The following is a 13,332-nucleotide window of genomic DNA, read 5'->3' as shown; positions in this document are numbered from 1 at the left end:
CAACACATTATTCAAATACACTGAACTTGGTTAAGATGTAATAGAAATACTACACGACAGGCAGGCATGTATAAAATGATGCACAAGACTTCTTGAGTTGGATTTTTTTTTGTTTATTTGTTTATTTTATATTATATATACGTTTCCTGGTGAGAACAAGGTCATTTGGTACTAAATATAGGGGAAATGCTGTACTTCTAGACCCGTAGTTACCAAACTTGTTAGCTCGTAACTTAAAACAAAGCAGTGTCTTTGTGGCCCCTCAGCCCAGATTAATATGGCTTCAGTGCCGTGAGCAGTTCAAACAGTGACTTTTTATTTGAAGACTTTTTAGAGGCCTGAAGAGGTAAAAGTACCCCGTGTTGAACAAGAAAAAAGCTAAAATAAAGAAAAAAAATGTCCTTTCTTATCCCTTTAATCATCTTGTGACCGCTCAAATGTATCTTAGGACCCCTTGATGGGTCCCAAGCCCCATATTGTGAACCACTACTTAAGATCTGTGACAGCCGAGTTTAATTAGTTGTGTTGAGTTTAAACATGGTTGTTGATTTCCAAATTAATTTCTTTGAAGGAAAAGCTTCAATTAAACCCAAGTAAATATCCATTCATTATTAATTCACAAACACCATTATTTTCCACATATGTTGAATTGTATTGTAACGCTCTCCGTGCTACACAAGCAGTCAATTTGAATGAGGTACTTGGAAGTGTAATTGAACACTATCTCCATTTCCTCTGTACATATAGTACCAAATTCCACTACACAGCAGCCCCTTTCTAAGAAGTGGAAGGAAACAAGGGACCAGCAAAATAAAGTTACATTCTGTGACTTTTGTTCAATAATGCAGCTATATAAATAGCACCTGTTTCACATGGTATAAATGTGATACAACATTATGTGCTAAAACTTTCCTGACTTTTCCCTAAACCAGTGGAAATCTAAGACCCTATTTGTCACCTCATCATGCATCTTGGGTGGATTGGACAGCTTTCCAAATCTAAATGCATCTAAGAAGCATTCAAGGAGTATTGATATCCGAATGCTCAAACCACCTCTAAGGTTAACAGTGCATTTATGTTGTAACCAAACAAAACAGAAATATGTGTTTCTAGCATACTGGTAATAATACAAATTACTTTTCTGGTGAAACTGGTTTCTTTTTATTCGTAATTCTCAAGTTAATTATCATACAACAAATCAATAACCTTTCCCTACAAATGTATTGTCCAACTCGAGGACAGTACTCACACAGTACAATGCAATACAATACAAACGTGTACTCATTCTCTGTCTTTGTCTATGTAAACTGAGACTTAAAAGTGCTTCGATGTCAAAAATGATTTTGTCTTCAACTTTTTTGTCCGTTAGCAGCCTAACTTATTAAAATATGATAAGTTACACATGTGATTATCCATGTCTATCTATATCCAGAATCTAGAAATGAATGAGTTGATTTAGTTTTGTTTTCAACATAGTGATGTTTTTTTTTATTTTTATTTTTATCATAATTTACAATGTGATTAGGCATTTCAAATATATGCATGTTAATTGATATTTTTCACTTGCATGTGTATTTTATTTGTAATTACTTTTTTTCTGTCTGACTTTTCTTTTTAAAAAAATTTGCAAATAACACATAAAACAGCTGCATTCTCTGTGGGTGTTGTGTTGTTCATGCTGGCTTTCTGATATGCCTAAATGAAACAGAGCCATCTTTATTTGCTCCACCTGAGTCATAATGCTTGCTATTATTCCAAGGCCTGGATTAGTGTATCAGGGAACGGTGAGACTTTATGACTCACCTGTCTCTACAAATGCAAAGCTAAAATGAGAGGTGCTTTCTTTCATCCTGCCACCTTTCAATCATCAGCTCGTTAGGTTTCATCATCACTTAGGTGTTGAATCAAGTCACTTCATTATGATACTATGTTGAAAAAAACTTCCAAGATTTGAAATTGTGTGATTTGTTTCATGTAATGTTTCAGCAGCTCTCTGCTGCTACTGTCTCTTTCACTTCATCCAACAACCCCATCACACATTTACCACATGTAGCCTGTACTTTGGTCCTCTTCTGCCCTCTGCTGGTTTCTACACCACCCTACCGCAAACAGATGAAGAAATAATGCATTGTGTTTTATTCACTTGTAAGGTAGTGCTGTTTTATATGCATTCATCTGTTATTTTATTTTCTTATAGCTGGTGATATTATACTTTTTGTTGTGTACTATATATTTAATTATATTCATTATTGAAAGCCTAGTATTTTACTGTTTAAGTATGCAGAGATGTGACAACATGAATGTCGCTGGCGTTACAGGCTGATGCCGATAGTGTGAACAGGGCAGTGAATGAGTATAGTGCTTCCTCACTTTCTTTGTTGAGAAGCCCTTGACCACTGAGGCACTTAAAGCCCATAGCACTATCTATGACGCCCATATCTATAATGCATTTTAAACATACTTATGATGCCTTATAATCTGCTTGTGGCACTGTATAATTATAGTTATAATTAAGGCTGCCAATCAATTCATATATTTAATCGCGATTAATCGCATGACTGTACATAGTTAAACATTATTAATCGTAAATCAATCATACATTTATTATCTGTTCAAAATGTACCTTAAATGGAGATTTGTCGAGTATTTAATACTCTTATCAACATGGGAGTGGGTAAATATGCTTACTTTATGCAAATATATGTATATATTTTTTATTGGAAATCAATTAACAACACAAAACAATGACAAATATTGTCCAGAAACCCTCACAGGTACTGTATTTAGCATAATAAATATGCTTAAATCACAACATGGCAAACTGCAGCCCAACAGGCAACAACAGCTGTCAGTGTGTCAGTGTGCTGACTTTACTGTGACTTGCCCCAAACTGCATGTGATTATCATAAAGTGGGCATGTCTGTAAAGGGGAGATTCATGGGTACCCATAGAACCCATTTTCATTCACATATCTGGAGGTCAGAGGTCAAGGGACACCTTTGAAAATGGCCATGCCAGTTTTTCCTTGCCAAATTTTAGTGTAAGTTTGGAGCATTATTTAGCGTCCTTTGAAAAGCTAGTATGACATAGTTGGTACCAATGGACTCATTGGGTTTTTTAGTTTTATATGATACCAGTGTCTTCACTCTAGCTTGGAAACTGAGCCTGCTGCAACTTAAAAACCGCAAGTTGCATTTATGAGTTAAAGAAATTAGTGGTGTTAAAATGAATTTGCATTAATGCGTTATTATCGCGTTCACTTTGACAGCCCTAATTATAAGCATTCATAAAGATTCAAGCATTATAGATATGTATGAGTGCTTATAACTACAATTATACAGTGCTATAAGTAGATTAAACGCATTACAAATGTGTTTATAATGCATTATAGACATGGGCATCATAGAAAGTGCTAATCTGTTTGGTATCTAAAAAGACACTGTGTTAGACAGCCATGTGCTGTTGATATTAATGTGTTTAACTGTGTTGTTGTTTATCGCTAAATAAAGGTCAAATAATATATTATTTAATATATATATATATATATATTTTTTTATTGTGTTATAAAGTGATTACAAAGAGAAAGACAAATGACAAAGTACAAAAACAAAATAAAACAAAACAAAAACAACAAAAGGGGATAAAAGCAGGTTGAAGAATGTGTGTGTGTGTGTGTGTGTGTGTGTGTGTGTGTGTGTGTAAGTGTATGTGTGATGTGGATAATGTGTGTGTGTTTGGCATTGAATGAGGCTAGATGGTCATATATGACATATATCTACTCTTAAACACATATACTGTACACATGCACACATATCTATACACACACATACAGATATCCTTCCTTTTATGAGTAGAGCATAGGGGGAACAAAAACAAAACAAAAAGAAAATAAATGAGTAAAATATATATATTATTCAGTATATATACATACACATATATATTAATAATGTGAATAATAATAAAGATGATGATGATGATGATGATGATGATGAGGTCATGATAATAATATCAATAACAATAATAATACCAACACTAACAATAATAAGTGAGATAAATAAATAAGTAAATAATAACAATAATAAAGAAAAAAACAGTTATTTTAAGAAACTGTAAATTAGATGGTAAACTCTTTATATAACTGCAGAGCAACTATAAACTTCTCACTGATATTCTGCTGTTTATTTTTCCAATAGCACCGTTTTACACGTCAGGTCTGTAGTTAATATCTTATTTATGGTAATTTAACTAAACATTTATAATAGCCTAATATTACTTTAGCTGCAGACAAAGCTTATACCACCTCGCAAACTTGGGTAATATCGAAAATCGGCACATTATTGCTATTATTTTCTTTTTTACCGTTTCAGTGTGCTTTATTCTGGGCTCACTTGTTGAAAGGGCGTATTTCCGACATCACTTGAATGCAGCGGCTGAGCTCATCTGTCTGGTCAAGATAAAGCTGAGAGAGATGGTAAACAAACACACGCCCTCTGCTTCAAGAGAACATACAGACACAACTATAGGCTACATTTGATCGAATATCTTCAAAATGTCACCAATTAAGTAGTTTAAAGAGTCAATAAAGAACATTTTGGTTGTGGAGATGATACTTGAACCCCTCATCTAATAAGCGACCAAATATTTCTGGTATTATCTCAAGTGTTGAGTAACGCCTATACAGATGTCAGGTTTACCTTAAGAGCATTTAGATGTATCTGGCTTTATATTTTAGACGTTAAATGCACACACAGCATACTGGAGATATTGAGAGTATTTCTGAGTGTTTTCGGAGCAACAGGTGCGTCTGTATGTAATGCTGCGTTCATGGAACCTGGTATTTACGAAAGTCTTACATAAAAACTCGTCTTCTATCCAGCTTTAAACCGGATAATAGTGACAGGAGACAACAAGCATTTGTGTATAAAACAAGAACATCACATCACAGCAGCTCCATTTGCAAAATCACAAAAAGGACAAAGACAAGAAACAAGGTTACGTACATTTAAACATTACAATCACAGAAGACGCTATTCAGGGCCCTACAACGTACATTTGATCTGGGATTAGGCTCCATATTTAGTTTTAGGACTGACTGGTGTACAAGAGAGTGCTTCAGTCTAACCTTATTAAATCGTGGAACCCTGTATCTCCGATTTGATGGTAAAAATTCATATTCCCTGTTCAAAACATGGTTGGGGTCCATTTAAACCAATGTCACAAAAAGAAAAAAACACATTTAATAAATAAAATTGTGAATGCTTGTGTGTGAGTTGCCAATGCACTGCAGACTTAATTTATGAAAACAATTCATGGCAAGAATGTTAATGATTTCTGTGAAAGAACAGGTAAAACACATTTCAGACATCATCATTCAAAAACTGAGAGCATACAGATTGAGATTTGGATAGTGGTGTTTAAAATGTCAGCTCATTTTGGCCACATTGTCAGATCAGGTGAGACATAAGATAGTGTAACAGTTCTATTCATAAGATTATCAAAATGTTGATTATGCAGTAAGTATGGGCTGAACCATTGGGGTCCCTGCAGTGAGGCACATTTAATAGATGTTTCAAGTTTTGAAACACCTGTAAGATGCTGTAACTATGCGTAATTACGATATTTTTTCCGAGTGCTTGAACGCCTCACAGACCCCGCCTCACAGCTGGGTGTCAACAGAGCAGCCTAACTTTGACTCCAGTAGTGAAACCAGTAGTCAGGTCCAAGTCCTCCGAGGAGGTCTCTCTCTGCTCCCCCTCCGTGTTGTTAAGCTTTCAGGTCCAGGTGGACACCTCTAGTCTCCACTGTCTACAGTATGTCTCCATCCACGTCCCCCCGGTTCTTCACGGAGAGGGAGGTGTTGCTGCACCGCTCCAAGGACTCCTGCTGGGTGTTGCTGGGCAACAGGGTTTACGACGTGACCTCCTTCTTGCGGATGCACCCGGGCGGTGAGGCGCTCCTCCTCCGGCGGGCAGGCAAGGACGTGAGCCGGGAGATGGAGGGACCTCCACACCGGCACTCTGAGAACGCCCGGCGGTGGATGGAGCAGTACTACATTGGGGAGCTGGACACAGACAGAGACACCGACCAGGCTCAGGTAGAGTAGCACTTCAATGGGTTTGGCATTCAATGAGGCTCACTGTAAACAATTGCTGTTAATTTACAGCAGGATTTCAACAGTATTAACCTGTTATTGCTAAAAACAGTGCTTTACTGTTAATAAAAAAGAAAACCTTTTTTTAACTGAACTATAATGCATTCTTAAAAAACAGCACTTTACTGCTGATCAGCTGTCTAAAGTATCATCAGTAACAGTTTCATGCAGTATTGTTTTAATTCTGGGACCTGATGTGCACATGTGAGGCTTTTACATTGTACATGATTGTAAAATCAGTGAATTAGCTCTGTTCTTCACTCACATGTTGTTATGGTTTACATTCTGTGCTTGTTGCAGCTAGAGACAGACATTTTTGGGAAAAGTGTCAACAAATCTATTATAGCCTTTTTCCTAACAAGTGCCTTTAATTGTATTTAGTGGGACTATTTCTATGTCTGTAACCAGCTAAGTCTATTAATCTAGGCAAAAAATTATGTTTATTAAAATGTATGTAAAAAATACAACCTAAATAGTGCATTAAAATAAATCAGTAAGATAATGTAAAAGAAAGGTGAAAAACAGCTATATAATGTATCTTTAAACAGCAAATTAACTGTAAAATACTGTGAAATTAATAAACACAGAGACAGAGACAGCAACCAGGCTCAGGTAGAGTAGGCTGACATCACTGAACCTCACAGCTACAAACAAGACCAGAGAGGGACCAAAAACTTTTTTGCTATAGGGCTCCACTACAAGGTGTATAGCCACTACAGGGTGTATAGCCTACATGTCATGTCCATGGGCTGTATTTATCAATTTGACTAAATATTCACTTCAAGCAATGGTCAATTTTATATCAGGGCACATTTCTCTTTCATTTAATACAAAAAAAGTCAACAGGTCCCATCATTTATTTTGCAGAAAATGCATATTCTGTACTGGAATTTGCTGTTTTTGTGCGGTCTGATTTGCTAAATGTCAGGTTTTGCTCTTCAGATTAACATTAAAATACATGTTTTTGTATTTAATTTTCACAAGTATTTGTTCAAAATAATCATTCAATCAAACTTTCAACCAAGATAATAAAACGTGTTTAACGTATAGATACTTTAAACACATTTTATTATCTTGGTTGAAAGTTTATCATTGTTTGAATCTTTCCCCTCAGGCTCCAGAGGTAACGTTATAGAAACAAAGGCCTGCAGGCAAGGCTGTTGCCCCTGAGGGATAAATGTGGTTTTCCATTATGTAGTCAAAGATTTTGACACAATTTTCAGACCTGGCTAATTTTTTTTTTTTTAAACAATATTTTTTATTGAATTTTACATATAAACATATATACATATATACACATACAGACAGACTAACAATATCAATAAATACATTATACAATGAAATGTTTAGTCAGAACGTCCACAGTAATCAAAGAAAGAGAGACATGACATTTCATGTATTTCAATTTCAATTCAATACTTTTATTGCCATGTCAACCCACAGTTGATTGGAATTTGTTTCGGTGCAGTGCTCATTAAAAACAGACAAAAGACAAAAGCACACACATATAAAAAAAAACATAGTGTACATAGGAGACAACCACCTACATTTATACAATCATTCAGACCAATAAAATCCTAAAATGCTAAAATACTGTGACGAGCCTTGTGCTATTGCAACTTCCCCTAAAGTGTCTAGTGCAAAACATTCCTAAGTGCGTGTTGGCTGGAGCTCAATTTCACATATCTAACAAAGAAAATAAAAGATAAGACAAAACAAAGAAATACCTCAAAGAAGAAGAACAAAAAAAACCACAACAATTTCAACAACAGCAGTTTCGATTTGACTGTGCTTCCTTGACGTCCAAGAAACTCCAACAAAGGTTTCCACACTTTTTCAAATTCTGCTGCTTTTCCTCTGATTATGTATATAAGTCTCTCCAGTACAACACAAGAGTCCACAGACCTGGCTTATTAATGGATAATCATTAAACTCTACTAACATCTCTTAAATAGTCAAACCAGAGGAAAAAGCCCTCTGAGCCCTCCTCCTCCTCCTCCTCCTCCTCCTCCTCCTCCTCCTCCTCCTCCTCCTCCTCTTCCTCCTGGAGTATTGATTGTAGGGGAGGGAATGAGGAGTTAGTGGAAAAAGACATACAGGGAGGGATCTGGCTCGATGTTTGTGTAATTTCTGCGGGGAGGAGATGAACAGAGCAGGGAGGGGCGTGCAGGTGATATGATAGAGTAGAGTAGGGTGGGGGGGTCAGTGGTGTTAATGAATGATTCAAGAGGTGTGTGTGTGTGTGTGGGAGAGAGAAAGAGAGGGAGGGAGAGAGAGAGAGAGAGAAACTGGTTTGTCTTGTCCCAGTAAGGATAGAGGGGAGAACAAACACGGCAAATTTGAGGGAAACCGGAAACTTCCCATCACTTGTTGTTAGATGAATCCACACCCAATTGAGCTCCCTCTATCCCTGTATTTGTCTGTGTGTGAGGAGGGAGAAACCGACAGTATTTGCATAAGTCTCTTGCCGACAGAGTTGACATTTACTCTACGTGGCTTGCCCATGGTCATGTATGTCAGTGTGTGTGTGTTCCTGCCTGTTGGTTGCATCTTAGTATGCAAAGTTTACACAATTACAGTAACAAAAAGCCATTTTCTTCTCTTCTTCTTTATTCCTTCTGGAGCTTTCAGGGTTTCTGACAGAAAAGTTGTTTTGACCAGCGGTGGGGTAATAGCTCTGGTCCACCTTTATGGTCAGCCCACCTTAAGCGCCGGAGCCTGGGCCGCTGTTGTCGCTAACTTCGAGCATGAATGGATTAAAGTGGCAGTAGGCAGTATATTTTAGGCATCATTGTGAAAAAAATCCATAATAACCTTTCCGGTCATGTCACCAGATTTCACAATGGCGACGGCGTCACAAACTTTCTAATTTTACAGCTAAACTGTCCTCTACAAGATGATTCTGAAAACATTTGAGGAGAGAAATAGGCATTACAGTAACAGAATATTGATTCATATTTGATCAGCGCTGCCTAGTTTGACCGTTTGATCGGAGTTCGCGAGTGATTGACAGCCGGCTCTCATGGACAGCAGATCTCAGGTCTTACTGCTTGTTTTCCTCCGCTCTGTGAAATCTTGCAGATGCCGTTAGGAGCACCGGAGGACACAGAGGCACATGATTTTTTTCAGATTACCTGTTTCATGTACTACAGTTACGATATAGCGACCGTTTTATAAAATTAACTTTTTTTAATCATATTTGCTCCAATCTCGCCTACTTCAGCTTTAAGAGAACTGGATACAGTGTTGGAGGCTGGGCCCCGTTCATTCCTATGAAAGTTGCTCAGTGGCGCATGATGCCAAAATGGCTCAACTTTCGACGGGAAAAGTACCCGAATCTTCCGTCAATCTCTGCATCCATTGGTCCCATGGAACATGCGCAGTAGCGTCCGCTCGGTCACAGGGTCCCAAAGACACACTGTCATCACGGCTTGTGCTGTCGTCACGGTCTGGGGCTCATTCACATGAACGGAGGAAGGGAAATAACTCTGGATTTGGCTATTAGTGCGTTTTACAACTGTTGGGACCTAATGATTTAAATAAGGACTGTTAGTGTTCGTACTAGGAAGTTGATTCACTCGAGCAAAACTGTCTCTCTCTCTCTCTCTGTCTCTCTCGTCCGACCACACACCGACACTCACTAACATTAAGCACACAACCTACGCACTGATTTATTCCTGAAAGGAGTTCACTACTTGTATAACACATTTTAGTTTAAAAAAAATATGAAAAATACATAATTCCTGAATGCTTAGGCCGGGCGGGGAGTCAGCTTAGATCTGAATGCTTGTCAGCTGTTATATTTGAAGACAGCACACAGCACATAGTGTGTCTGTATGGGCTGGATGGAGGATGTGTGTGGCAGTCATGCTGGTAATGTTGTAAAGAAGGATGCCGGAAGTAGGGAGTCCAAGGGGGGAATTACAAAATACATATATGGAAATAAGATTGATTGAATTATTTTGCATTCACCAGAAGTATAAAACATGTCCCTTATAAATGAAAAAGAAAATACCACTAATTTGTGAGGGAAATGTCTTTATTCTTTGATTTTTGGGTTGCTGGATAAAAACTAACTGAATAATTCCTGACAATGACTGATATATTTGACCTCGGGGACACTTGAAACTGAAACATTTGTATTGTATTTAGATATTTTCCAAAGTAAAAGTCCATAGAAGTGTATGATTCAACTTTCCCCCACGATCTAGTGTTAAAAAAGTTAACAAAAATCACAATAAATCGTAATATTGAATCACAATACTTAAAAATTGCACCCATGTATCGTGATAGTAGCGAATCGGGAGATGGGTGTATCGTCCCAGCCCTAAAATTAAAGCAGGCAAACATAAAACAGCAAGAATATTCACATTTTAATCCAACTAAAGAGGACATTGTCACACCAATCGAATGCATACTGGCCACAATTGCGTACATGCTGTCAGCACGGAGACGAGGCACACAATCCCTCCACAAAGGTTAATCACACATTTTCATTTTTTAATTTCAACTGCCACTTGTTTGGGCATGATTCAGCACTGAGGTCAGTGTTTTGCACAAGTCCAACTCAGGGTGTATAGACTCAGGGTGTATAGACTCAGGGTGTATAGACTCAGGGTGTATAGAGTCAGGGTGTATGGAGAGAGCTTCGAGGCGAAAATATGTAAAAAATTGCCATTGGCATCCTAACGTCACTCTGTGATTCTGTTGAATGTCTGGTCAAATGTGACAATGGAGGTCATGAGACAGATTTCTGCCCACTGACTGAGTCACAAGGACATTCCAGTTGTTAATGAAATATCGCCCCTACATGACTTGTCCTTCAGGTATGGCTGGCGAACAAATAGTGCTCACTTTCTCCGCTCTTTCTGCAGAAACTTAGGCACCTTGGTTTAACTGCAAATGTTAAACCTGCCCAACATTTTTGTTCTTTAATGATTAATAAATACCACTAACAAATTAGTGGTATTTACTTTTTCATTTATAAGGGACATATTGTTTTATACTTCTGGGGAATATAATCAAATCAATCTTATTCCCATATATTTATTTTGTATATCCTTTTGTTAACACCTTATTTTAAAATCTGCACAGTCACACGTGTATACTTCCGCTAACTTCGCCAAGTCTGACGCTAGCTCTCCCGTCAGCTCCGTTCTCTTTATACATCCATGGTCAGCTCCATTGAGGCCGTTTGAATGTATTTAACATAAATGTCAGTATATGGGTGCTCTACAGTTGTAGCGTCGGCCCATTTGACAACGGAGATGAGAGTGACGGCTTGCTTGACCGCATGTTACCACAATACGATAACGTTACCTATACATGACAGAGTTAGCATGCAGCTTCAGCCGTTATGTCTAGCTCTACTTTTCTTGCCAATGTAGGTGTTTTTGCTTGAAAAATCACTGAAGCGATTCATTGATTATCAAAATAGGGGATCCTTGCGTTGCAACTAATGATTTGGCCTCCTTAGCAGTATGTTTTCCTCTTCAGTTACAGATATCGCAGATACCATTGTTAAAATGGGTTAATAAAGTTGTAGTGTCATATTATATATACCTTGAGATTCTCAGCCCTAGACATTGCTCCTAATTGCCACAACAAATCATTTTTAAATGGGCAATACACTTGCATCCTAATTTGACTTTATTCAGTCTCCATTTTGTCACAATCGAGCAAAGTCTGATGTTGTCTTCTGCAGACAGCAGGTGCCAGAGTATTCTATAATGATGAAGCGCCCGACCTACTCCCGTTCTTTAAGGGAAGACCTGTCCCCCAAAGGGTTAAGCCCTGCTAAGCAGTGGGGATACAGCCAGCACTTGTCTGTGTTTCAGGGCAGACTTCTCTGCTTGCACCGTGCCTCAGAGGACAAAGTGTTTGAACAGACTATAAGCTAATGATCCAACTTGGTAGACATTATATTGGACTTGTATAACATTCTGTTTGAGGTTGCTCATAGTACAAACAGAAGGAGATTAAAGGGGAGATTAGAAGAGATGGTATCATTCTTGTTTGTGTAAGTAGTCAGCATAACCATATTCTTTAGTGAAAAGGGGCATTTTCATGTCCTTATATCCTTGTTTGAAAGTTTGTTCCGCCTTCTGAATTGCCTGATCTCCTGAACTGGATCTCAGAATCTCAGACGCCAAATGCATCAGTCCAGAGACGTCACAAAGCTTTTCAGCCCCGCTCAACAATTTATATGCAATTTGTAATGTCTTTTTGGACTACATTTGAGGTGCTATTTCAATCTATCAATGCCTCAGATTTTGTATGTATTCTCATTGTGCTGCATTATAGTCACAGCATCCGGACCCCTGAACATTGTGTGTTCTTAAAGTAGACATATCATAAAAACCCACTTTTCAGTGATTGTCATATACATTTGGGTATCTGCAATCAACCCACAAATTGTTCTCGCAAGCCAAGCAGAGCAGACTGGGCTTTTTCGCGAGGGGTTCTTAAAGAGACAGGTGTTAAAATGGAGCATTTCAGACAGAGGGTTAAAAAGGTATATTCAGATAGACAGCATGAGAAAAATAATGTCTTGTTTTTTTTTTTTTTACATTAAAGTATGTAAACATACATATCATCCAGTTGCCCTCACACCTGTGATAATGAAGTGCATTGAATGACTGGTCCTATCACTCATCAAAGCCACCATCCCCGCCTCTCTGGACCCACACCAGTTTGCCTATAGGCCTAACAGATCCACATAGGATGCCATCTCTCTGACCCTTCACACGGCCCTGACTCACCTGGAGAAACCAGGCACATACGTGAGGATATTGTTTATCGATTACAGCTCCGCCTTCAATACTGTTATCCCCAGCAAGCTCACATCCAAACTCCAGCAGCTAGGCCTCAGCTCTCCACGTTGCAACTGGATTCTGAACATTCTCTCAGAGCGACCTCAGGCGACGAGACTGGGCCCCCATCAAATCTCTGAGAATATTTGACTTTTTTTCTTGTAAATGTTTGAGTTTTTCCTCATAAATTTACCACTTTAATCTCAGAGAATATCCACATTTTTTTCTTGAAAATTAACCACTTTAATCTTCGAAATTCAGAGTTTTTAGGGTTAGGCTAAAATCATGAATATTTCCTTTTTGGTAAATACAATTGCAAAGTATAATTTGATCCACTGCAGGCTTAATACGGCAAGCGGCAGTGTCTGT

The 13,332-nt window shown here is 38.0% G+C and overlaps 1 protein-coding gene across 1 annotated transcript in view; it reads left to right on the top strand.

Moving 5' to 3' along the window:
* Window positions 1-5,675: 5,675 nt before the first annotated feature.
* fa2h (fatty acid 2-hydroxylase) overlaps window positions 5,676-13,332 on the top strand; it is a 44,209-nt gene continuing 36,552 nt past the window's right edge. Inside the window, exon 1 of the mRNA XM_074632143.1 lies at window positions 5,676-6,094. Coding sequence (XP_074488244.1) covers window positions 5,813-6,094 — 282 coding nt within the window. The 5' untranslated portion in view covers window positions 5,676-5,812. The remainder of the gene's footprint in view (window positions 6,095-13,332) is intronic.

The sequence above is a fragment of the Sebastes fasciatus genome, chromosome 4 (assembly GCF_043250625.1).
Source record: "Sebastes fasciatus isolate fSebFas1 chromosome 4, fSebFas1.pri, whole genome shotgun sequence".
NCBI lineage: Eukaryota > Metazoa > Chordata > Actinopteri > Perciformes > Sebastidae > Sebastes > Sebastes fasciatus.
Note: the sequence above shows the minus strand (reverse complement) of the source record. Positions and strands in the feature narration are given on the sequence as shown.